The sequence below is a fragment of the Diadema antillarum genome, unplaced genomic scaffold (genome assembly GCF_040938485.1).
Source record: "Diadema antillarum isolate AM-2024a unplaced genomic scaffold, OU_Dant_1.0 scf00000104, whole genome shotgun sequence".
Lineage (NCBI taxonomy): Eukaryota > Metazoa > Echinodermata > Echinoidea > Diadematoida > Diadematidae > Diadema > Diadema antillarum.
In genome coordinates, this window is record NW_027270993.1 from 245,476 (window position 1) to 273,090 (window position 27,615).

At 36.3% G+C, this 27,615-nt stretch overlaps 3 protein-coding genes across 3 annotated transcripts in view; 1 reads left to right on the plus strand and 2 right to left on the minus strand.

Annotated features, from left to right (window-relative positions):
- The window catches only part of LOC139719121 (stabilin-2-like), a 41,588-nt gene extending 30,026 nt beyond the window's left edge, over positions 1–11,562 (minus strand). Inside the window, exons 1-11 of the mRNA XM_071630553.1 lie at positions 11,381–11,562; positions 10,529–10,732; positions 9,663–9,821; positions 8,604–8,750; positions 6,952–7,086; positions 6,266–6,334; positions 5,354–5,482; positions 2,193–2,336; positions 1,536–1,570; positions 751–862; positions 110–276 (exon numbers count right to left, since the gene is read on the minus strand). Coding sequence (XP_071486654.1) covers positions 110–276; positions 751–862; positions 1,536–1,570; positions 2,193–2,336; positions 5,354–5,482; positions 6,266–6,334; positions 6,952–7,086; positions 8,604–8,750; positions 9,663–9,821; positions 10,529–10,732; positions 11,381–11,512 — 1,433 coding nt within the window. The 5' untranslated portion in view covers positions 11,513–11,562. The remainder of the gene's footprint in view (positions 1–109; positions 277–750; positions 863–1,535; positions 1,571–2,192; positions 2,337–5,353; positions 5,483–6,265; positions 6,335–6,951; positions 7,087–8,603; positions 8,751–9,662; positions 9,822–10,528; positions 10,733–11,380) is intronic.
- Positions 11,563–20,669: 9,107 nt separating this feature from the next.
- Positions 20,670–23,728, minus strand: LOC139719091 (ragulator complex protein LAMTOR5 homolog). Its single transcript, XM_071630526.1, has 4 exons — positions 23,669–23,728; positions 22,168–22,229; positions 21,296–21,413; positions 20,670–20,826 (listed from the first exon to the last, which is right to left on the minus strand). The coding sequence occupies exons 1-4, from the start codon at positions 23,701–23,703 to the stop codon at positions 20,763–20,765; spliced, it is 279 nt and encodes a 92-aa protein (XP_071486627.1). The 5' UTR covers positions 23,704–23,728; the 3' UTR covers positions 20,670–20,762.
- A 317-nt stretch (positions 23,729–24,045) lies between these two features.
- On the plus strand, positions 24,046–26,253 carry LOC139719122 (putative protein-lysine deacylase ABHD14B). The gene is made up of 3 exons (XM_071630554.1): positions 24,046–24,319; positions 25,443–25,672; positions 26,068–26,253. The coding sequence occupies exons 1-3, from the start codon at positions 24,046–24,048 to the stop codon at positions 26,251–26,253; spliced, it is 690 nt and encodes a 229-aa protein (XP_071486655.1).
- Positions 26,254–27,615: the final 1,362 nt, after the last annotated feature.

Consider the following 27,615-nt stretch of genomic DNA (forward strand, 5'->3'; position numbering starts at 1 on the left):
TACGTATAAACACTAGTATAATTGTATGTATATAGTTTTCCCAAACAGGTTGATGAATGGGATATGGTGGGATAAAAAGATATGATGATACCAAATATTTCCTTCTAACCTCGGGACTCCAGATGCTGACAAGACACAGGAAGAGTGGGCATGGCACTGGTTCTCCTGAGGGGAGCAGGGTGGGGCAGTGGGCTGGTCACAGTGACGCCCCTGGTATCCTGGGGAACAGGTGTCTGGCACACAGGCTCCCAGGTTGGTGATGTCGCCACGGCTACACTGGCCATGCAGACAGGAGCAAGCTTCAAGTTTGATGAGATGAAGCAACAGTATCAAAGTTTTGTGAACTGACTTTTAGAAAATATGTCATACCATTAGCTAACTTGGCAGACTAGTAGCTCATTATAATCCCAGCTGTTGAAAAAAGACCTGTCATATTTCAAAACATTACAAGTTATGACATGTCAGTTCTTGGCATTATAGCACCAAAATCCAAAGATAAGCATCTCCAGCAAAATTGCAATCCATAATATTACCTACCAGTTTTCTATTTAAATAATTTGATGCATGCCTCAGTCAATGAGTTTCACAAGTCAATTAATCTTAAGAATATGTGAACAAAGTATAATATTACTATAAGATGAAATTTGAGACAAACTACTGGTAGCTGTACAGAGAAAGTAATATTATTATTTACTTGATTATGATGTAGATCATTTAAAAACAGAAATATATCTTTAAGAAGGTACATACTCTGGTTGCAGTGCGGTCCATACATGGTTGGGTTGCTACACATGCTACATTCTTGACCAGTGAATCGGTCAAGGCAAGTGCATTGACCAGTGCCTTGCTTACCATCATCGCACTATAAAGGAAATCAGAGACACAACAAATAATTACATCACCCAATACATGCAAACAGAAAATGAAAGGAAACAATTTAATCACATGATTGTAACCAACCTGGATGACAAGCTATTTTATGAAAAGTCCAAAGATCGAGAAAATAATGGCAGCTGAAAGTATTGAATGGGTATAATTCATTGTATGCTTTCATATGAAATATTTTGTAATTGACAGCAGCTCTTCTGATTGCATGAATTAATAAATCATATGAATCATTTCCATATTCACATTTGTGGTAATGGAGACTTCTATCATTTCAATGAACATTACTGTCAACTCAATCTAATTAACATTTATCTGTTATAATCACAACTAAAGAAACAAAAAAAAAATCAGTTTTGCATTTTTTTAAGAGGCTAAAGGTTTGAAATGGATAAAAACATCCTTAACAACATATCATCAAGTTTCTAAATCTCTGTACATCCAAAATTATTGATAGTGGTAACATAGAATGCCACTATCTCCATGTACACTAGAGTGTTAGAAGTCAAAGGCTACACTCGTAGCATGGTGCAGTAATATTGTACATGTATATATTTCATTTCTGCCTTGCATATTAAGCATAATACAAAGCACCATTCTCATGGCATCATGGCAGCTGGCAGGCAATAGGAGAAACAGGAGTCACCTACCTGACCATTGCCAGAGCAGGGTACACCAGCTTCCCCTGGACAAGGGATGCAGAGGGGAGAGAAGAACCCCTCACAACACTCTTCATCTTGGGCCTGGGTTGGTTTTCATAGGAAAGCATGGTTGGAAAGTAAGAGAAAGCAAACGCAGGTTAGTCCTTTCATATACTTCATAATGATGTAACGGACTGGCTCATTATGGTGATAATAACAATGTGGAATAATCTCCTATGGATAATGATTGTCTCCTGCAGACATACAATAACTAAATGAAAATATAAGTTCCGATTAGTGCATTAGCACATTTGAATGAAAAAGGGTGATATCATAAAAGAACATCATCTGAAATGTTTTCTAAAGTGAGTCTTCTTTTCGAAGGACATCAAACTTGCAGAAGCAGATGTCCACACTTCCTTGTGAAGAAACTGTGTGCAACTTTCTGGCCAAAATCTGCTTGGAACTGAAACCTTGCTTCACAAAAGTATGCTGGCTGAAAATTGTGTGGGCAATTAGTTACTTTGATTTTTTTTTTCTAAATGTTCTTTTGTTGCTTCACTAAATGACAAATGCTCCAGAAAAAAAAAGACCAACTGCAACTTCTTGTACAAATGTGGTATCTGTGTATGTTTTACTTGAGCTCTGAGTGAGGGTTTCGCATACCGAATCTGTGCTGACCCTCACACATGTTTCAATATAGGCTGAATCATTTGCATAGAGTGCTGCATCAATGATGTGGATGACTGCATTGGAAGACTGGACATCAAGGGTTCTCATGGTGGCAATATTTCCAAGTCTGATCTGACCCTTTAAGCAGAAGAATAACAAAGAAGAGATAAATATATAAATCAGTTACAAGCAAACATATATCTAAACAATTAGATTTAATAAAAATGTATATCACTGACAGAATATGACTGATTTATACAATCTATACCAACAATGTATAATTGAATGCTGAATCTAGCTTTCAATCAAAATACAAATACAATTTAGCCTGCAAGCATAACATATACTTTGTAACATAGACATACATACATATGCACATACATTTATACAAAGACATATATTGTAAGTATACATATCAATATATCCACTAAATACATTCATACACATATAGAAAAATGTAATCAACGAATAAATCAATAAATACATAAGTATATTCATAAATAAATAAATTTTGCAAGAATGCATAACAGAACAATTCTAAATTTACTTTGCACCTATCCAAAGCATTTATATATGACTACCAAATGGTTTATTGAAACAAATGATGAATCATATTTAAAAGTCGGTTGGATCACTTACCCCCTGTAAGACTTCAACTTTTATTGTTGTACCATCACTCATGACTACTGATCCCGCTTTCATCATATCATGTGTAAAAAGCTGTGAATATTCAAAGAAAAGTGGATCAGAAACAAAGTCTCCTTTCACTCTCAGTGAGTCATCATTCAAAACAAAAAATTGGCAAAACATTGCAAGAATGTGATCTGCCATGCTGTACTAAACCGGAACATGAATAACTTATCTTCTTCTTCTTCTTCCTGTTGGAGTACAGTCCATTATCTGGTGAATTATCATACTCATACAGACTGACTGGTCTGTAAGTGTTTATGATTGTATACCTCTAAATAGGCCAACATATCATGGACTGAATTAATTTGGAGAATACATTAAGCCAAATTTTGTCCTGGTGTACATTATGACCTGTAGGTATGCAAAAAGGCCTTTCCAATATTTCAGCTAAAAATATCAATTCACAAAAGGCATGAAAACTGTCATTATCATCAGCATACAGTGCAATTTCTACATCTGTGATTCTTTCAGATACAAGTCTTGAGAGGGTAAATGATAAAATGTATTTGTATTGACAAAGACAAGAAGTGAGAGACTTGCTCGTATATTACTCACTGAAGTAACTGCTACTAACCATTTTCTTTAGTACTGTAATGTCACTTACTATTATCATGAACTTACTATCATCTACTTCAAATAAAGCTGATATCATTAAATGCTGATGTTGGAATACTTGGTTTGGTTGCCATGACGCAAATCAGTCAACTGAACAAACTCCAGTGGCATAATTTCCAGAACATCTAAAATAATATATGGCTTATCTCTAATCAAACTGGACTAAACTTGTTAAATATTGTATAACAAGCAATATCAATCTTTAGATATAAACAGTATACAATTCTGCCAGATGTCAACAGTGATTGTCTTTGTTACTTCATCATCACTGGTGCATTCAGAAAATGTCTTGATCTAGCACTAAAATACACATACGAAAAAGTATTCACTTGAATCATATCAATCACAAGATGCCCATCCCAGTGTCTAGGTATCTTGAAAGTTACGAAAAATAGTCCATCTAATAGTGTATTTCAATTATCATTATAAACATCTCTTTATATTCGAAGAGTAATAATCTTAAACATTAAATGTCTGAATAGTTTAAAGAAGACTATTATGTGCAGAGGATTATCATCCCACCTTTTGATAGATAAGATGACGACTTATGAGATTCCTCACCACCTGTAAGTTATCAGGAGTAATACAAAAGAGAGTAATGATCAATATCCAGTAATCATTTCACATTCTTTTAAAATCATCAGCCAAAACGGGAAAAAAAACATATTGTACTTTGAAACAACAAACTTGAGTACGACTAATCTTGCTATGACCATGTTTACAATGGATGTTTTATATGTTGTGTAGCTATAACTGTGACCATAATCTTAGCTGTGAGAAAGATACCTTGCAAAATATGTTCCAAAGACTGGTATCACAGGAAATCAGCTTCAGTTTTAACAGCATTTCATTTCAGAGTTATTTTCAATTGTATGTAATGTAGAGTAGATATATGATGCTGAAATATGAGAACAATTCAGAAGGGTTTCCCATTTACAAATGTTTGACTTAGCAGTGAAATACTACACATGTCTACAAAAGGGAATTTGTCAACATTCATCTATCTCAGCTTTCATTTCATCCTTTCTGGTAATGCAATATTGTTAAGTATGATTTTTCTTTGCTGAATATACAGGTATCAAGAGTGTACATGTTCACATTACAGCAACATTCTCTCTTTTTTCTTTTTTCTTTTTGTAATCATCATGATTACAGCAAATACGACTGTATCCCGACTGTGTATATGACAATTTCCAAGAAAAATGGGTCTCTATGAATTGTCCCTTTCTTAAGGTGATACATCAGCATCAGGTAAGGATGCCAAGTTAACAAGTTGAAAGTTGAAATAGGAACTCAAGCTGTGTGACAATCCAAACTAGAGAAGCACTCTGAGAACAAAGACCTCCACCAAGCAGCTAATTTCCATCTATGATATAGTTCTTCAATAGAGATACGTGATTTCCATCCATCCGATGCATGCTGAAAAATCGCCCAAATTCCCAGTATAGAAGCCTTTTGTTACGTCATCAACCCTCAGGTGCACAGTGCACCTTGCCCTAGCAGAAACTAGAGCATGCACTTTAGTGCACATAATATGAAAACCTCAAAAAAGCGCAGCTTGAACTCCCAAGTTCATTGACCCTACCTGTCAAAATATCAAAAATCCATCATAAAATCCATACAAATTCCTGGATCACTACCAAAATTTAATCATCTATTACTTATGTCATTCTCAACCTTTCCTGTAAGTTACATCCAAATCCATTTCATATTTTTTGAGTTATTTTGCACACTTACAAACAAACCAACAAACCAACGTCAATGAAAACATAACCTCCTCCCTTGGCAGAGGTAACAATTGATGACTTTGACTGAAAACTTTCAGTGAGAAGTATGATGGCTTTACAAACCTCTTCTGATGCATCAGTGTGTTCTCTGTTGAGTGCTGAGAAGAAGGCCCTTAGTCCACCATCAGTTACGGCAAACACCGTAATGGGGGCGCTCTCCAATGCGTTCCTATTCCTTGGATCAATGGCTGACTGGATAGGTAGAGCATAAAAGATGACCATTATGGCTTTTGTTCTTATTTTTGATTTACTACATTCAAGACTGACTTTAATTGAAATTCATATAAAGTTTGAAAATGAATCCATATGTGGGCACAGAATATATATTTGACATACAGAATGTCTGTCCCTGGGGAGTAAGTATTACTAACAACATTCCCTTCATACACGGAGCTTTTGCTACATTTGCTCAAACAATATATAACCCCTCATATATGGGAATATATCAGTTCCATTAAAGAGCAAGGCTGGAATATTTTGTATGATTGACACAGACAAACAGACCTACAGACAGCAAAAACATGATAAAGAAAAGTTCTGCATCTTCAGAATTGTTAGAGACAAATAAATCCTTTTAGCACTTCTTCTAAAGGTAGTAAAATAATATGCTGCTTATTTGAACATAGTCTTGATATCTCAAGATGTTCATCTGGAAATCATAGGAATTCGGCATTTCCACTGACAACAGATTGTCATCTGAGTTTAATGGTATCTTTATTGCTTCTATGGTATTATATTCATACTTACAGTGGTCCATCTCTCACATGCTTTATAAATTAGGTAGTATATCTTGGCCTGATGACTTCAGTGCTATATAGGTATCAAAAGAAAGATGGGGAGGATAAATTGACAGTCATTGTTGGTTACCATGGATACAAGGCCACTTCCTTAGATTGAATGATGCCAGGCACATGAGGGTTAGTAACCTCGACGGTCAGACATTTCATCACTTTCTAGTGTGACATCAAAACTTACAAAGGCTTCGAGTAACCATTTCATCTGATGGAGGTTGCTATTGGCAGACAGGGTATCCCAAATTGACTCCTGAGCATTGGGAGAAAAAACACAATCAGCAATGGATGAAAATATATATCAGGTGACAACAAAGGCAGCAGAAAGAATAACTGGTGAGAATCGACAAATACTCTTACTGCCAAAGCATTCAAATTATTTTCCTGATATTTTAATATTTCACTCAATACCTGGACAGAACTGATAACTGTTTTCTCAAAGTTGATCTACAAATTATATATGTGTGTATGTATGTATGTATGTATGTATGTATGTATGTATACACATATAATATATTTCTTTTCCTTTTATTTTTTTCTGAGGTTTGAGGGTATCTTAAGTTTGAAGTGGATGGTAAGAAATAATTGTTGTCCTATGTTGCATGTCACCAAGATGCACTCACAGATGAGATCAGCCACTGATTGAAGTCTTTAGCATTATATGCGTAAATCTGGCACAGCTGGCAATAACAACAGGATCTACAAATTATTCAACATTCCAAGTTTACAATCAAAAATATTACTGCAAAATAAAACTTTTGTAAAATATCAGTACACAAATCCATGAATCCCCACACTTTGGGCTGCTTCCTGCAAATTGCCTTCCAGTTATTCCATTTAATGAATACATTGTGTTACAATTACACTTACTTGTTGCCTCCTAGAGTCTGGGTTGAGAATTCTGTCAATGATGTGAATGACTCCATTTGAGGCAGGGAGATCTGCCTGTAGTAACCTGGCCTCTTCCACACTGTCCTCGGTCTGCAATGTTATCCTAGAAGAATGCTGGGGGGGGGGGGGGGTAAAGAAGAATGTCCTCATTGACACATACTATCTTTTTTGGCATATACAGTGTTGCCATCAGTCCTGATAGCAAACAAAAGATTAAGTTTTTCAATATTCAATTTCTGCTAACTTTGCTTTACTCATAATAATTCATGGCTAAAGATTTAACTTGTAATTCTTTTCACAAATTGTGATAATAAAAATATGAAAACTGAATGCATGTCATTGTAACACTGAATATCTCTATTTATAGAAAATCATTACATATACAGTTGAACCTCTCTTATCCGGCCTCCCTTTATCCGGATCTCTCTATTATACGGACGCAATCTCGCCGTGACTTTTTAAAAAAAATTATTACGGGAGGAAAGGGGGATTCCCAAATCCTTGAGAACTCCTACACAAACACACATGAATTACATATTACTTCCAACATGATTAACATACATTACATCAAATTTCCTTCCAAATTGCTTACCTTCAGACATTTTAACATCCCCAAACATCCCCAAATCATTGCAAGAACATGGACAGATTATGCGCTCGAGTCCTCTCATATCGTATTGCCACATATAGGTCCATACACAGCCATCGATATGACAAGATAGACATGCATTGTTTCGAGTCATTGACTGAGCAACGAATGATATTGAACACTCAAAAATTGTTCAAACACAGTACACACACAAAGAGACAGAGGGAGACCATCTAACAATGGCGACCTACAGTTGACTTTGCTGAGCCGTGATGATCGAATTTTGAAGCGTAGTTTCGTTGACTCGTACTCTTTATTTTCGAGATCTACTTGATACATTTCTTAATAATTATTTAGGTAAATCATCCCAAGAATTTATAAAAGAAAATGATTTCATTCTTGCAAACACGAACCTCTATTTTGGGGTCACAGTTACTGAGTGTAACAATGAAAAGGTTGCAGTATACACATTACCACATGTGGTACTACGATGGGCTACATCAGTACATGTGTATGTACATGTATATGTACATGTACATGTATAAAGCATTGAGTCTCCCGTGTCCGGCCAAATCCCTTATCCGGATGAGCCGCGGTCCCGACTTGTGCGGATACGAGAGGTTCAACTGTACTGATATTTGAGAGCTTGGAGAGTTAGCTCCAAAAACAGATTGCATTTGGTACAAAGGTTGTGCATACATAAAACTGATTCCAATTGAGATGGGTATGATTCATAGGTTGAGACTTAATACTGAAAATGACTAACATTTGATCTTCAATAATAATATCATACCGGTATCTAAAGGATTGATTTTTGTGCCCATCAGTACAGATATGCCACAACAAACTATTATTATGTAATTCTCTTCACTCTCATGAATTGCATATCTATTGTCCTTTGTACAGTATTCTGCTTTTGTTTTACTAGGTATTGTTCATCTAGCTATTTCACTTGGGTCAAGTTTTAGGAGGATTAACCAACTGTCCATTAAACAGCTTGGCAATTCACAGCTAAGGACACAAAGGGGTTAATTATACTCACCCTACCAACAACGACCCTCTGACCTGTCAAGGTGTAGAGGTAGGTTGTGGAGTTCAGAAGGTGTGCATCCATGTAACCTGGAACAACATGGACCCTGGCTGTCTCATTGTATCTCTTCAGCATTCCATTCTCCACATGGAGCTTTGTCTGCCAAGATTGAGCCCATAAAGATGGAATAAAACTCATGCATTAACTCTTAGAAGTGGGGTGACATTTCAGTTGAAAGAATAGACTTGTGTTATGGGAATTTCCTTTTTAGTTTCAATTTAAGTTTTTTGGTTTTATTCCTCCACTTGTACAAATTGAATTGTGATAACAAAATTAATGATTTTTACATCAAAATATAAACAAAATTACTTAAAAGAGAAAGATATGATTATGTGTATAATATGCATACATGCATACATTTCATTACATAAAAGTCTTAGGTATGGAAGTGGAGGAGACTGTTATCATCTCTATTCAAAATACCTTGCAAGCAATTCAAAGAATTCAGGACTTACCATTACTATAAGACAATCGATGACTATTATAAGACAAAATGCCATTGTTTTTGTTACTGCTATTATGGGCATTTTACACAAATGAATATATTTCATCAACATCAACACACACAAAAAAAGCTGGAATTGGACAGAATGCTAAGATTTAAAATCTCAAAATGGATACTTCTTTCTGGTGTCACAAGAATATTAGATCCCCAGTGTCATCCCCTGTATGACATTGTGTCATATGACACACAAACCGATGTTGGAGCTATCTGCAAATGTAAGACAAAACTCTTCCCTGCACAACATATTAATGTCTATTAAGCATGGTACATCAAATATTGCTTTCAACTGATTTGATAACCTGGAACCTGAATGTATTCTACATGCAGAGAAGCACAAGTTATTGCTCTTTCATTGTTGCTTGATAATCAAAATTCCACAAATGTTTGTCACTTGATTTGATTCTAAACCCAAATTAACTCTAAGTGACAGTGTGGTGTCTGACCCGAGTTTTGTTATCTGCTGCTACCAGATATAATATCAATAGTTAGGGGCAGTAATATTATACCAGTGATGAGTTGAGACTATTGATGGGTACAAAGACTGTGTAGTAGACACTTGTATCCATGAGCTGACGATGCAGCATGAGATCCTGAGTAAAGAGGCCCAGTGCAAACCAGAGTCTGCCAGACAGGTAGGTGTCATCCACACTCAGCTCCTCAAGTCTCTGTACATCCATTTTCAAATCCACAGAAAATGTTTGTCTCTATAAGAGCTAATCATTTTGAATTGAAGCAATGAAGTGCCAGAGATAATTTGAGGACTTTACAAAGCTTGTGTACTTGGAAAACACAGATCAAAGTTATGAGTGAATGAACTTTGGTTGATAGGAAAAAATAACATAAGGTGTCCTATTGGAAACACAATTATCACGACTTGGTCATGAGCCAATGATGTAATAAATGAATCACTTTTCATGTTATTGATGTGCTGATGATGTTTGCTAGCAATTTTCTAAACTCAGAGGATGCTAAACAGGGCTGGTATTGATGACTATATCGATTCCTAAAAGCAAACACAAGATTAGAGTATCCAACATTCAGAAAAGAAGTCGGTTGCCTCAAGTTTAAGTATCTTTTTCTATAACAGCACAGTTAAATACAGCATGACGCAACAGCAAATATATATATACCGTATGTATGTATATATATATATATATATATATACATATAAAAAAGATGACGAAGTAGAGTGGTAATGCATTTTGACAGTCCAACAGTGCTATTTATTCAGACCAAATTTTTGACGAATACATTCGTCTTCCTCAGGGTCGACAATGACAAATTACACTGTATGTACTGTATGTATATACATAATACGGTACATATATATTTGTTGTTGCTAACACTGACACAGTTTGCTTCATCTCCCTACCTGAATGATGTTCCCATAGCAAGTCTGCCCATCACCCTCATGCCCTGGAGAACATCGGCAGGCGGGATGACCAGGAGTATCCGTGATGCACTCAGCACCGGTGTGACATTGCAGTGATGGAGGGTGGGGTTGGCACATGTCTATCAGTGAACATCCCATGCCGGGTTGGAAGTCTTCATAGCCATCTTTGCACACACAGTGGTGCTAAGAATTGATCATTCAAATTATCCATTATCATATTGTTTTTATACAGGGAAGGGAAGAACTTTCTTACGAGCCAATTATTTCTGTGAGATAATAAAGATACTCATAACTCTGTGTTGAGGGCCACTATGGTTATTTCATCATCATACTAAAGACTAAACTATTGATTGATTGATAAAATGCTGGGATCATTATTTATGTCTGCTTCATATGACAGCTTTGGCTAACAATGTTTGGCAATCTGATATGTGTGAATTTGGGTCTTGCTTATCTTATCTTTCCTCTTGATTACAGACTTTCAGTAAAGGTTGTGACTAAATTGCAGACTACCCTGAATCTGCTGAATGACATTCTATCATCTAGCTTGACAGATGATAATATTAAGAGTAAATATACCTTTCCTCAGCATTACTGGTACGTTTCTCACCAATTAAGTAATCGGTAGAATGATATAATCATAACATGATGCAATATCTTTATTTACCCAAACAGAGGTCAATCGTCATGCAAATTTCTTTTTTACATATGTGTACAATGTTGGTTATAAGAAGTATGTTGCTTCCTTAAAGTTTGGCCAAGTATTTGATAAGAGAAAATTATACAATGCAATCCATGGTTAAAAAGATAAAACACCAGATAGAATCAAACCTGATTTGGGCCATCAAAGACGCAGAGGGATGAATTGGTTGGACATCCACCATAGTTACTCAGGCAAGGATTAATCGGAGAGCAGACTACACCGTCACCATGGTAACCATCTTGGCACTCACAAACAGACATTCCAGGAGCAAACTCAGAACAGAAAGCATTAGGGTGACATGCCCCACAGCTAACCATTCCTAGAGTACGGGATCAAAACAGTCAGAGTGGAATATGGAAGCTGAATATCCAAGGAAATTTTGTTCAGCTCTTTTAAATCCTAATTGGTCCATGAATTAGTTGACACAGTGGAGGTAGTCTCTCTGTATAATTGAATTACTGTAAAAGTGGAAATTATCGCAGTGTTGAAATTTTCATGCATTTCGCGCAACTAGAAGCTAGCGCGAAAATAAAAGCACGCGAATATTTCTGCATGCCATATGTTCCAGTAGTTGATGTTCTGATTCCGCTGAATTAAAAACATGCGAAACTCTTCTTACCCGGCCAAATTAGTCGCGTGAAAATATCCACTTTTACAGTAGTGTTCTGTACCTTATCCAAAAGTGGCATTTTATATATATCTCTTCCCTAATCAATTTTTTTTTGCAAGACTTATGTTTATTACATATAGCAGGGACATTTTGATGTTCCTTTACTTGCAGACATGAGATGGTATAATTTCATTTGACAGGACTACCAGAATATGATTCAAAATTTATGAATAGAGTGCTAAGTAGGCTCCTAATGAATCTAAAAGGGTGTCCAAAAATAATGTTATGAAAAACCACCTATACACAGATTATAACCAGACTATAGTTGGATAAGGAACACAATGAGATAACATAATAGACCCTTGCCTCAACAAATGAATTACTTTTCAACCAGTCTCCCAATCATTCTATTTTTGCTGAAACATAAAAGTACATTTCCAGGAATGCCTCAATAATAAGGAACCATTTCAGATGACAAATCACCACTGTGTTCAACTTTGTAAGTCTCTACTGACAATATCTATGCCATTTAGGTCAAATAATTCCATGCACTTTTTTGTACATATGTGTGCGAAGTATATTTTTTGTTTTCATGAGGCATAAAGGATCTATCCCCCATCTTTTCTCTCTCTTCCTCCTCTATAATTGTGAAAGCCTGGATTGAAATGGTTGCTCTTTCACAAATGACCTGTATATTGTGAATGAAGGATTCATACCACCATCACACGCCTGTCCCGTGCACATCTCACAAGCCAGCCCAGTCCGGCCCTCATCACAGATGCAGCTCCCAGTCCCCAGCCTACCGTCATCACAGCGGCCTAGAGAGGAGCAGGCTTGGGCCCCACCACCCCCTGGACACTCTGGAGGGGAATCACAGCACCAGGTGTATTTATAAATCATGGCAGTGGAGATGAGCAGATCATTAAGTAGGCCTAAGCATATAGTCTCATCTGGGGCATTATGATTTAAGATATTACATGTATATATAAATCTCTCATATGTCTTCCTTTATCTTTCTTTGGGATGTATGTATTCATAGAAGCAAACTGACCATAAAATGACCAGTGGAACAGGTCTTTGACGTAGCCAGTAGCAGTACATAGGTTCATGTTCACAGTCACTTTCCTGTTTGTGTATCATTTGAACAATGATTATCATTAGCAGGCTTTGTTTCCACATGTATGGAAAAGGTCTCACCAAACACAATTTTTGTCATATTTTAGAATACTGCATAATATACCATAATATACCATGCAGTAGTTTCTATGTCAGAAGGCATAATTACATTTACCTGCTGCATAAACACTAAGAATCTACTAATAATTGAAGTTTCACTTATAACTACTAAGGGTACATTCATAATTATCATAGAATTTGTGCATGCTGGTATAACACAATATATTATTATTATTATCATTATTATCATCATTCACTCAGCATTTGCAAAACAATACAAGTGATTACAGAGAAACAAATAAAACAAGCAAAACACAAGAAAACAAAGTGTCGGGCTTTCCCTGTTGAGCTTCCCTAAGGTGCCGGGTTGGAAAAAAGCAATCAAAATATGTTTCATCATTGATATATCTTCTTCTTTTTTTAAGAGCATCATTTCTGAATAATACAAGTAAAATAATATTCAATTTCCATAATCTCATATAATAAAATGTTCTCTACAGGGAATTCAACACTGCTTATGTGGTTATATATGGATTGTGGAATGTATAATGTACATGTATATCATATGAAATAAATTTTGAATGTGAGTATCAGGTTTGTAAACTGCTTAATGATTTAGTTCATATGCTAGATCCTCTTCAACAATCTACCCATGCAGCGATCAAATATATAAAGTAGACCTAAAGCTTGAGGGAAACTTGGTCACATACCCACACAGTACGGGCCCCAGTATCCAGGACAACAGTCGGTCACCTGCTGAACCGTCCGAGAACACACAACACTGCATCCTTTGAAATGGAAGACAGATCCAGTCTCGTGCAGCCGACAATCGTGTGATAAGTTTCCATATTTATTCCTGGGTCTAGGAACACCATCGTTCTCTCGACCCGCCTCTGGATCTGCTCTGGAATCCAAGGCACTTAGACCGACTATGTTGAAGTCGCGTGGGCAGATTGTATTACTCGCCGCATACTGGCGGAGAATACTGAACATAACAACGCATGGTATACACGAGGAATTCACTTCTATTGTCTGCTGTACGTCACGCATACAGTACCTTGAACTTTCGGCCAATGGGGGCAGTTCCCCTCCTGCGTACCTCCGTGACACCCTCCTGTCTGTTTGAGGGTCTTTCAGTTCCCCCTCTCCGCCAGACAGGTGGAGATTCTCGCCGCTCCACTCCCGATGAAAGTCTGAAGAAACCGCTCGCGGCACACTAACCAGCGACGTATTCCAGTGGTTGCTGTTTGCAGAAACAACTGACGTACTATGAAAGAGAGTAAGCACCAACAGAAGCACTGCTTCCCGATATGGTGATGTCCTTAAAACATACAGAGCACAATTTATGACACCTAATGGAACGTGAAAACACGACTCCATGCTGCCAATTCCACTAAATGTAGACGTTCAGAGAATTACATGTATTATATGTTGTACAATGTATAAATTAGTACGTACTCGTTGACTGGAGCTCGACATGCCAGCGAAGGCGAGAGCGAGTATCGTTTCCATCGCCTAGCTGTTCATCGTCGAAAAGGAAAGTTGGTGTCTGTGGCGCTGTGCACATGAATTGAGATACAGAAGATCGGCTGGATCGGTAGATAACACACTGGTGCAGACTGTTTGCATTCTTTACCACCGAGTTGTGCTAGTGCAACGGACACACAAAGCCGGGCTTTCATATAGAATATCGTCTGCTCATAATAATATTGTTTTGACTGCTCTCTCGATCATTTCCGGGTGTGTACATTATATCTGCTACTCTGATGGGATTAAAAGCCCAATGTACATGACTTCAACAAAACCGACGGATGTGCTGTCTAAGCAGACAATCAACTAATGAAGTGAAAGCGGCTAAGATCAGATTATGATTTTAGAAAAAGAAAAATGATTGAGATTCGTTTGCAGGGCGCCAAGTACTCCGAAAATAACGCAGATCTCTTAAAGCAAGAGGGATGGACCTACCTAAATTACAAATTCGTAAATATGGGTACACATTTGTGTGTTTATTGTTTGTTTGTTGTTTGATTGTTTGTGCTCCCCTGTATGTAACGAGATGTGCATGAAATATTATGCGCCGTCGATGTGTAGGCCTATATATAATGTGATTTTACTAAATGACATGATGGCGTGTGCAATTAAAAAAAACAACAAAAACCTAAATTGAATGAAACAAAAAGCATGACTTGTAGAGTATAATGCATGTTGCTCTAGATAGCACGAGCTTATGACACACGTTTCAAGGAAGAGAAGGATTGGTACACCTAGACTGCTCTAAGCGGGAAGTTTCACTTCCGCTTTGCAAGCTCTGTACCAGCTACGCAATGGTATATCACGTGACAGCAAAGGACGTTGAAGGTGTGCTAGTATTGTTCTACCCCCCCCCCCACACACACACACGCACACACAACACACACACACTCACAATGATCTTTAGAAAATCGACGTGGAATGATTGAAATATGAGTAAAGGGTTTGCGATTTGGTATTCTGGACACATGAGAACATGGACATTTCTTCTCGTCAGCAATTCAAGGGTTAGCCCTTCGACATGCCATGGCAATAAGAGGTTAAAGGGATGGTTAAGTACTGTATTGGTGGAGATGAGGATTGGGTTTTTAATTATTTGCGAGATACCAAGAAACCATTTATGAAATAATACAGAGCATACAATTCTAAGAGGAATTCAAGGTTTATTAGATGAAAATCGGTTTTGGAATGGCTGAGACAACCAAAAACAAAGTAAAACATCCTAATAAAAGGTGAGTCCCACCTTTAATTAAAATTGCCATTTTCGATATCTCAGCCATTTCAAAACCGATTTTCATCTAATAAACCTTGAATTCCTCTTAGAATGGTATGCTCTGTGTTATTTCGTAAGAGGTTTCTCATTATCTAAAAAAAAAAAAAAAATGTTAGAAACCTGAAGTTAGATCTCAACCAAACCTATATACGATCCCTTTAAAGTGAAAATTCATAATATATTCATAGCATACAATAAGACGAACAAAACCGTGTCAGTCTGTCACAATCGTGCACGAAACATGAAAGCAATGAAGTCTTAAACTGCCACATGCATTTCCGGAGTAGTGATATTGACAGAATGTATATCATTATACGACGTAACGAGGGTTACAGATTGGTCACTCATAGCTCTCCCTGCATCTTATTTGCTTGAAAAAACAATACAAAACAAAAAACCAACGTATTTCTGATCGGTGATCAAGCCACTGATTGTGTGTGCAGCCCTGTCCAAGCCAAGGTCACCGTTGATATTATAGATTATTACAATGTACAACACAGCAACAATAACGATGCAAACACAACAGCACGACTTTCTTCTATGCATATCATGTCTAAAAGGTTAACTAAGGGAACATTTGTGTGTAAGTCAACGGGAGACTTGCGAAGCCATCTGCACAAATCTATTTGCACAAGAGGTTGAATATTGATAATTGATTATACATTGTATTTCGTACAGACAAATGAAAACAGATATAACTTTTCAAATTTCAGGTCCGACTTTGATGGAACAAACCAGTTTGTTATTTAGTTGAAACCAGTTTTAGGTTGGTGTAAAAATTGTCTTTCAAGTATCGTTGTGCTGTTTAGAATTGATGACTGTCCGACGCAATGACACTTTGTATTGTATAGTAACTGAATTATAATTATGGTTTGATAGTAATTATATCGTAAAACACGATACCATTATGACATCACATGACATTATACGATACATATCATATCGTACATTTCCACTTTGATTAATAGTATCACATACACTTACATAAAACTATAAGTTATTTATACTTAAAACAATCTTTTTTTTAACAGCAAGTCTAAACGTGCAATACAAAGGAATACATATGTAATTAATAGCATATGCATTCACACTACACAATGGTTTTTGTGACTGGAATAGTGCTGGCTCTGGCTTTGATAATCGTATAGCGCCCTCAATTGATATTACGGTGTGACTGTTTACCTCAAACCCGAACTCTCATCTCCTACACGTTTTGCAATCTGTGTACTGTCTCTGGCCACGTATATCCTCGTTATGATGTTAAATCATGTTTTCTATACAAACAAACACTATCATCAATAGAGTCTCAGTGCAAACATAACCACATTCACACACACTCCTTCGCAATACAATTTTGGTAGCACTTCAAAGGTTTGTTGAATTAAATTAAATTGAATTGAATTGAACTGAATTGAATTGAATTGAATTGAATTCTGTTCAGTTCAATTCAATTCAATTCAATTCAATTATAACAAGCCTTAGGATACACAAGTTGTCCTTTTTACTGAAAAAAAACCTGGCATATTCTTACTCACCTATTACATAATTATTGAGACATTCACAGCGAAAAACTAAACACAAACCGGTGGCGGATCCACACAAATCATTGTTATCCAATTAATAAAAGACTGTGATTTGTTGTTTGTAAAATAGAAAAAATTGAAATGAAAATGAAATACCTGTTATTTTTGAGTGACAATAGAAATATCAATTTTAAATGACGCGCTTTATACAGCGTACTTACCATTCAAGAGCATGATTTTAAGCGTAGAACAACATCGCAATGTTCATTCCCGATGATCGTAGTGAGGCGTACCGAGCACTACATGTATCATGTCTTGTTGGTCATAAAAACAGCGTTCTCACGGCATTCTAATACCGCTTTGGGTTCAGATCGGTTCATGTTGTACCCGATAATACCTGATCTGAAAAAAAAAGAAAAAAAAAAGAAAAATGCCATATCGTCGCGAGGGTGGCAAAGTGAGCTCGAAGAAAATGTATGAAAACCCGCGCTCTATCAATGGCGATTTATCGAATAGGCCTGAAAAATAAAATAAAATAAAGACATAAATTTCAAAATTAAAAGGATGGGGGTCCCTTGCGCTCCTGCCTGGATCCACCACTGCAGAACGAAGCAGTTCATTTGACATATTTAAAGTTCAAAGGTATGAGCAATACTTGTCGGTGTAATTCAGGCCTTCGTGAAATTCTGTTGTAAAAAATACTGTCCACGATGTGTGTTGTCTTTACTTTAGTGCAATTTATTTGTTTGTGTTAACTATTTTTTATAATTATTTCCTTTTACATTATTGCTTTCTGAACGCCTTCAACTGTAAATGATCCAAATTTAAAGATGCATTTACATCGTACAATTCAACAACACAGCAAGGCAACGAGTAAATATAAGAAAGGATTGAGCATGCACATTCCTTCATGGGCCAGATTTTGTCCAGATAGTGAAATACATTGTATGACCACTGTAAATGCCTCACTCTGATTCTATACTAAAAGTTTGTTACAGAATGAAATTCTAACTATGAATATATGAATTTGTATTTCAGATGTTGTCCGACACAATGACTGCTTTATATGTACATGTACACACACACACACACACACATATATATATATTATATATATTAATATATATGCACGCACACACACACATATGCACACAAACATATATATATATATATATATATATATATATACCCACATATATATATATATATATATATATATATATATATATATATATACATTTGTACATACATACCCATACATACACACACACACACACACACGGCCAAGTTGTGTCTGTGTGAGTGTATATGCATATGAAGAAAATATAAACAGAATTGAACATATTTTCATATTTCTAGCAAAATGAAAGAGTACTTGACAGACTTCTTTCAGAAGGCAGAGGGAACATTATTACCCTTAACAAGTGTCAGTAACAAGTCAAGGGAATGTGTCCATTGTACTATTCATAAAAAATGAAATCTTGTGGAACTCTCTTTACACACTGTGTATTTTCTTTATACATTGGCATCACCCATCCATGATGTCACAAACTGTTGGAGTCTTCTCATACTGAAATGGCTGCACCAAAACTTTTAAATGGGTTGTCAGATTATCTTAAAAATTCACAGATGTGTTCTACTGATATTGCTACATTCACTCATTTTACACATTTAAAATTTGGGTGAACTTGTCCTAAAAGTTTATCTACGCTTGTTCATTTGTTGTTTCTCATCTCACAGTGATAAATTCAACTAATTGATTGATTAATTTATCATATTGTATAACAGAACAAACTAGACAGGGGTTGCCTCATTGAACTTTTCTGTCTTTTTTTTTTTAATAAAACAAAGTACCAACAGACATTTTCAATTTAATACACAGATTCAACAAAATTATACTGTCAACACCAAAATCATTCATGATTCTTGCCAAAAGGCAATATATCCAAAAACAATCTCAAACAAGAAGAATAATACCAGTATACAAAACATGTACATCATGCGTGGAGGATATTTCCACAGTGCACTCCCTTTATAACAAACAGGATAACAAAATTCTTGTTACAATGAAATCAAAATTCAGGTGTCAAAATTATCATTCCTATATCTTTATATATTATGCAATTCAGTTAATGAAACTTTGTCATAACAAAAGAAAACTGCCGCTTCCAAGGACTTTGTTATAATGGACCTACAATGTACCCTGAGAGCTCTTCAAATGGTAGCATCCAGGTAGCATAGACTACTAGTAATGGAGAAATATGTGTAATTTGAAAAAAAAAAAAATCTTCATTGTACAGTGCACTCCCGTTATAACGAACAGTTATAACAAAATTCTGGTTACAACAAAATAAAAATTCAGGATGCAACATTATCTGCTCTATGTTTTTTATTGTTCATTGTTCAATTAGAACGAAGTTTCGATATAAGAAAAGAAAACTGCCAGTCCCGAAGACTTCGTTATGATACGAGTCCACTGTATCCAGGATGGATTTAGCGCCTTTTGGTTGAAAGATCTTCATATACATTGTCTAATGACATCTCTCTCCCTCTCACTCTTTCTCTCTACTTCTCTCATCTCTTTTTCTATCTGTCTATCTCTCTCTAATAATCTTGTGTTAATCATTACTTCTTACTTTTTTTTCTACAAATAATTTTCTCAACAGAACAGAAATACATTGTATAAGACATTCTCTTAAATGATTAGGGTACAGTAATAATGCACTGATTGATAAGATCTATTCATATTTTCATACTTGAGATGCTATGCATACATATTAAAATCAATGAACTCATTGGCTTTTCTCATATTTCTCCTGACTGAATTTTTTTTTTCATTTTGTCATCACTATTTTCTTTGCTGTAGACATCATTTGTGATATCAGAGTCTTATTGTCAACATCATTATAAGATTTTATAATGAGTCTTCAATAATCACCAATATCCAAACAGTGTACGGCTTTGTAACATGTTGACTAAAAGCCTATTACATTCACAATATACATCTGTGTGATGCACTTTGTTACTTCAAGAGGTATACGAGACTTTGGATACACAACATACATTTAAAACAACACAGTACATGTATCTTGGAATTTAGAGAGTTCATTTCATCTGATCTTAAACCCTCCCCTACCTCCCTCTCCCACCCCCACCCCCCCCCAAAAAAAAAAACACCCAAAAACAAAAACAAAAAAGAAAGATGGATGGGAAAAAAAAAACAATCCACAAACATCGGGTAGAGTTCCTCAAGAAATGAGCATGCATTTCCACTCTGAAAAGTGAGTTCCTGTAGAATGCAAGCTGAGGATTCTTCTCTTGCTCCTGAGGCATTGTGAATATGTCTCTTGTATTTTTTTCCTTGTCAGTTCCAGTTTGAAGAAATTCACATCTATCCATCAGTATCCAGGCATTTTGTGGATCGCTATTGTAACATCCTGATGTGATTTGACGAGAACATTCCTACGAGAGAAACAAAATATAGAGCATTATTGTGATTGCAATTTAGTTCTAGGATTACCAGAATTCAAGATTATAATTAGCACATACAACCGTATTTATTTGTGAGTACTGGATGGAATAAATTATTACACAAATCAGACAAATGGTCTAGTTTGTCTTTTTTGAGATAAGAGGTTGGAATGGCAGCTCCCCTGAGATAGAGTGAGCATTTAGCAGTGTTCCAGATTTAGGGGGTCTCCAAGGAGGAAAAGAACCTACAGAAAACCCTCAAAAAAAAGGGGGGGTCAGAAATGAGATAGGGGTGCTTTTAGAGGGAGGTAACAAGCATTATTATGTGTACCCTAATAACATGGGGGGGGGGGGTATATTTCCACGAGGTCATCTGAGGGAAGGTTCCGTGTCTGTGTAGTGTATAACAGGTGTATTAGAATGTGGGAGTCAAACATAATGTAAAGTCCTCCACACTCACCCTCCATCAGACTCTAGACATATCACAGGAGCGTTTGGGCTCTCGGGAACAAGAAGAGAAGCCTGGTGAGCCAGAGATGCTACAAGACCTGCAGAATCTGCTGAGGCTGTCCCTTTTGCTGTGGAGGGAAGGAACAAACTATATTTAGATATTTGAGAACACAATTCATACATATCTTATAATTTTCATAGAAGAAAACACACCATTTTCATTGAAGAAAATGTAAACACTCATGCTAAACAGCTAAAGTGAACACAAGTAGGAGCACTACTTGTTGTTAGTTGCCTTTTATCAGATGAATTGAACAACACTTTTCACATTAAGAAGAATCCCTTGCACAGCAACCAACAAGTCTGTAGGAGTACAAACCTACATCTATGAGGTAACCACACACTGCTCTGTCTAGATGTACATGTACTTCAGAACAAGGTTATAACAATAACAATTTAAACAATCAAATGCATACACAGGGATTAAAATTAAAAACCAGTACTAGTATTCAACCACTCATCTAGCTTGTCTCTGATTGGAAGAGAGGAGATTTTTCAGCAAATATGAAAGCACATAGGGCAGGTGGCTATTAAGTCATATGTAAAAACACACACACACACCATATCATTGTCTGAGCAGAACAATGGGGTTAAAAAAAAAGGATGATTCTTACTCAATGTGATCTGGTTAATCAGCATTGTAGACAGCAATTTGATTTTTCATTGCCCTTTGGCCGCTGCTAAGTCTTTGTTATATAAGCTATTCATTCATATACATGTAAATCTGTATCAGCCCAAACAAATATTACCACCATTTCTCATCAATATTGCTGTTATGAGTAGGCCTACATGTGCATGTGCATTGTAGATACTATGACTTACCACTGTAGCATAAACCTTGCTTGTCAGCACACAAAACACCCATCACACCTTGGGATTCCATGCTGCACAGAAGATTGAAAAATACAGTTTTCACACACATATAGACCCTATGTAAGATTTGTCTACTTATCAAGCAATTTTTGAAATCATTATCCAAATATGCCCAAATATAAAAATACACAAGATGCAAAAGCTTGTCATTCTGTATCATTCTTCTTCAAATGACAGAAAATCAATTGCTGTGTTCTGATCTCATTTCGTAAGGAAGAAAAAGGTTAAACATTTCATTTTTTCCTTTAAGAATAAGTTACACTGGATATTACAGTGTATCCATCAAATTTCAAAACATATGTTTAGGCCTAAATGACCTAATAATGACACAAAGTCATCATTCTAATTATCAAATAAAAACAAACATTTTATTAACCTGCCAACAAACAGCTCATCACGAAAGGATACTACTGGCCTAGATATGTGTTGAAATAAAAAAAACCCACAAAATTAACAATAACATTTATAGACACTAAATGCATTTTCAGGGGATAAATACAATTATTGACTAAAGTACTAGTAAGTTGTTCGAGCGCTGAATTTAACTTCATAATATTGTGAATGAGCATAATAATGCTAATGCTCATTCACAATATTATGAAGTTAAATTCAGCGCTCGAAGTTGTTCGAGTGCTGAATTTAACTTTGTAATATTGTGAATGAGCATAATGCTAATGCTCATTCACAATATTACGAAGTTAAATTCAGCGCTCGAACAACTTACTAGTACATGTACTTTAGTCAATAAACGTAAGTCGTACAATATAGTGATTATACGGAGCATTTGGCTTGCCGTAGTCGTTCGTGCGGTAATTTTTCAAACGAAGGCGGCGATGAATTGGGGAGCGCTGCAAAGAAGTGGAGGAAACGACCAGAAAACAGGAGGAAACAGTGGAAGAGGTGAGTCAAAATGTTTACTGATTAATCCTGTATATATTTTTTTCCAAATTGGTTGGAAAACCAAGCTGGAAAAAATAATAATAACCATTTTTATGCGGGGGGAACTGGGTCGAAGTTGCGTTGAATCAAAACGATTCAAACCGTCGCAATAGCGTATGTATCAATGGTGTCTGTCTAAAGAAGCGAAAAACTGACCCAGCAAATGTCATTATTATAAATGATAAGTTTTTCGCGGAATTAGACAGACTTGTCGGTCAACTAGACGTTGCAAAGTTAGCATTTCCATTGGAAACACAGGCATCAAAATCTCTGTCTTTACTGCGTCATCCTGCCAGATTTAACAAAACGCTGCATACGTTATTTTCCATCAACAACCATCGCGATCGGAATTCTATGCAGGGAGCCAACACGCACACAACAAATACAGTATGTGGGATTGTGTTAAAAATGTGAGCGCATATCTCGAAGAGAACACGATACATTGTAATACATTCGCGGGCGTGAAACTGCTGACCCGGTCATAATCTACACTGGCTAATTTGGAACTTACGTGTCATCCAGTAGCTTGTCAAGATTCTGCTCCATTTTGACGAGTATAGTGTTCCTGTTGAGTGTGTTCAGCGTGGAATTGTCCAAAGAACCCTTCTTAGCTAGCTCACCGTAGCAGCACTTTTTGTGCATTGAACGTACGGTCATGTGATCATGTCCCAGTAAATCACATGATCTGCAGAGCTTGTTGCTAGTCTGTGCTTGGGATCAACTGGGAGGGCTGGCAGGTGCGTCGGCGGAGCTCGTGGAGCAGCCTTTTCTTTGACCAAAGTGACCTTGTTTTAGGCAGGTACGTTGCGTCCACAGCACTTTCCTGAGCTTTGATTAACGTCCTTATAAGACAGAGACTGTCAATTTTACCTAAGCAAGCGAGCCAAAATGACCGAAAAGGTTGAAAGTGAAAGCTGGGAGAAGCTTGTGACCGATGTACGGACCAAGGCAGGTGTCAGCTACGTAGAACAGGAAGGAAAGGTTGATATTAACGGCCGCAGCATATTCTATCGAAAAGTTTCTAAAGGAACCACGGAGAGCTGCCGGGGTCACGTTATCTTCCTTCACGCTGGCTGCTACTCATCGCAGACGTGGCTTGAGCATGGTTCGATGCACTACTTTGCCAGCTATGGCTATTCTTCCACTGCTATTGACATGCCAGGTGTTTATCTGATCTTTATCAAATACCCTCCTCTACTAAAGAGTTTTTCATCGAATAAAGTATGTATATCTGCTAATTGAAGACATTGTAAAATGCCCATATGTTACTGTTAAATCTTATGCGTGACATTTGAGAAAAATACTAGGATGATTTAGCTTAAACCATTTTAAACACGATCAACTTCATTCTCCATTTTAAGAGATAATGAATCATCTGTTTGCCCCCTCCTTCACTTGTGATATGTGTGTTAGATCAATGTTTTGTTTATTCAATTAAGAAGCCTCGATCGTCTACGGGTTTCAGTTAATTTTAGGCATTATTGAAAATAGTAAAGAATGCATCCATATTTTGTATGGATTTGTCTTAATGTGAATACAATGTACTGTGGTTTATTGCTCATTTACTTTTAAAGGACAAGTTCACCTTCATAAACATAAGGATTGAGAAAATGTAGCAATATTATTAGAACACGTCATTGAAAGTTTGAGGAAAATCGGACAATCCGTTCAAAAGTTATGATTTTTTGAAGTTTTTGTTCAGTAATCGCTGGATGAGAAGACTACTGCAGTGTACGATGTCACATGCATACAACAATACATTGTATAAGGAAAATATAAAGAGAATTTCACAAAATTTCATCTTTTGAAAAAAGTGCACATTCCTTTGACCCGTTACCGACATATGTCATGGGTAATATTATTCCCCCTACCTTTAGAAAGAGGCAAGTCAAATGCTCTTTTATTATGCGAAAAAGATGAAAATATGTTGAATTTTCTTTATATTTTCTTTATACTGCTGTACTCATATGACATCACAAGCTGTAGTAAGTCTCCTCGTCCAGCAGTTCCAACACAAAAATTGTAAAAATTCATAACTTTTGCATCGATTGTCCAATTTTCCTCAAACTTTCACTGATGTGTTCCACTAATATTGCTGTATTTTCTCAATCCTTATGGATATGAAGGTGAACTTGTCCTTTAAGCTATGTGTACCAGGAATGCATAATGTAATCAATGGGCAAATTAATGCAGCAGTAAGATCAGTTGTATCATAAAAGTTTGAAGTCTTAACTGTGCACTTCTATGTTTTTGAAACAACTGTTTTCATTTCCTTATAATTTCAGGATATGGACAAACTGGACTAGTCAAGATGGATGTGGGTGACCCTGTGACCTTCATGAAGTGTTTGTACCAAGCACTCAAAATTGAGAGGCCGGTCATTATCAGTCCCTCGAGGAGTGGTGACTTATCCATCCCTCTTATTATGGAACATCCTGAGCTAGTGCGAGGATACGTACCAGTGTCTCCTCACTCAACTGACAAATACACCCCACAGGACTATCAGAAAAATCAGGTACATCTCTTCTCCTACCAAAACTTAGTTCCAATGTTCATTTTCTCTTTGTACTGAATTGTTTTTGTGTTAAGAAACAGTGCTGCTTTCAGACTTAGCTGTGCTAGATAATCCTGTAACTAGAGAATCAAGTAAATTGCAGTTGCCTTAATCTATCCATGTCTTTCAAATTTAATTGATTTTTTTTAAGTGACTGTATTGTAATGAACTTGCTGAAATTCTAGAATGCATTTTTATAAAAAAAAAAAGTTTTCAGTGAATTGCTCAGAATTGGTCAACAAAATTGATTTCAGAATGTATATTTTTCCCCAAAGTTGAAAATCAGTCTCACACATTCTTGAGTCTTTTGAAGTTTGCATTTTATTCTTATAAACAATACTCTTTATGTTTGGCAGACACAAACCCTCATCACGTATGGTGAGAATGACACAGAGGCGGGTCGCAAGGCAACTGCCAATCTCAGGAACCTGCCCAATCACAGAGCCCAGGAGTTCCTAGGGGCAGGTCATCATCCTTACATGGATAGCCCAGTCGAGTGGCATCAACTGGTGTACAACTTTGTGGAAAGCCTCGCTGAGTAAAAGATTCATCACTCATCCATGATTTGTAAATCTCAGGTACAAGATACCTCATTCAAAATTATTAAAATGGCAGAAGTTTATGAGAGAATAACTTGGATAAGACTTTACAGTACTGGAATTGGAATCTTATGTTCATTTTAGACTCAAACTTATGCCAGAGTGATTTTAAAGCAAGCAGTGGATAATGATAAGCTGATGTATCACAAAGTCAGGATTATGTTTTCCATTATGATTACTACTTATCTGGTCTTGTAGGTATGATTGTTTCTGAGTCATCACCTCACAATTTCCCATTGACCGTGTACAAATACTGAAAAAAATTCTTTTGCTATTAATGTTATACATGTACTTTGATGAATAATTCAAAATAATTAGCAGTCAGATATATTCAGATTTGAGACTGGGGCATAATTAGGTTTGAGTAAAAAAAAAGAAAGATTAAAAACTGGAAAATTCAAGAGTTTGTGTACATACTTTGACAAATTGTTTGTGCAATAACATTAAATCACTTATTTGCATATATTCATTATGTACTTTTTACGAAGTATTTTGTAAAAATTAGCAGAACTTCCTCACTTTTATCTGATTTTGATCAAATTTTCACTTTTGTGCATGTAAAATTTCACTCTTCTTTTCAGGCTAAATTCAGACTGGTCTGGAATTTCCCCTTAAATTACAAATACTCGAACACAAGCAGCAAGATGTAATGTCTGGCTTTTTGAAGCTCGCACCAGCATTTGGTGCCATCCAGTCAACCTTTCTGTCCATATACGGTGTATTTCTTCACATATTTTCCATATTATATATATACACGTGTATTACATATATTACATATATATTCCATATTTTCTTCACATTCGTTTTTGAGCCCACCACACACCCAAATTTCTCTCTTTTATACCACGTTCATTGATAACGTGTTTTAATTCATATCAAGGCACATGAGTTCTGTTTGTTCCTCCAGGCAGATCATTGTTTCTGTGAAAAAAAAAAAATGTTCTTCAAATGACCAAGAGATTAAAGTTGTGAATCTTCTTAAGGTGTTCTCCTTTGATGTTTACTGGAACAAAAACTGCTAATTAGTGGATTGAAAAATATAATTTGGTATAACTTGGTATGAGAAATATGAAGCCCTGTACTTCGCAAAAATGACGAATACGGGAACTGTAAATGCAGTCAATATCTTTTCAACATGTCTATGTTTGCAAAAACATCGTAGATTATGCCATGGATGCACAGTTCATAATCATGTACATGTACACTGTACAAGTACGTAGACATGCATGTCCTTTGTAACTGTTCATTGAGTGAACACATCCATCTACGTTTCCAGTGTGATTGTGTGTAACCTTTATACATAGT

Excerpts from the sequence above, each read along its gene's own strand:
- LOC139719091 (XM_071630526.1), bottom strand. The coding sequence starts at position 23,703 with ATGGAGCAGAATCTTGACAAGCTACTGGATGACAC. Across the intron at positions 21,414-22,167 it reads GCAAGGTTTATGCTACAGTG|CAAAAGGGACAGCCTCAGCA; the intron begins GTAAGTCATAGT and ends TTCCCTCCACAG. Across the intron at positions 20,827-21,295 it reads TGTCTAGAGTCTGATGGAGG|GAATGTTCTCGTCAAATCAC; the intron begins GTGAGTGTGGAG and ends TTTCTCTCGTAG.
- LOC139719122 (XM_071630554.1), top strand. The coding sequence starts at position 24,046 with ATGACCGAAAAGGTTGAAAGTGAAAGCTGGGAGAAGCTTGTGACCGAT. Across the intron at positions 24,320-25,442 it reads CACTGCTATTGACATGCCAG|GATATGGACAAACTGGACTA; the intron begins GTGTTTATCTGA and ends TTATAATTTCAG. Across the intron at positions 25,673-26,067 it reads AGGACTATCAGAAAAATCAG|ACACAAACCCTCATCACGTA; the intron begins GTACATCTCTTC and ends TATGTTTGGCAG.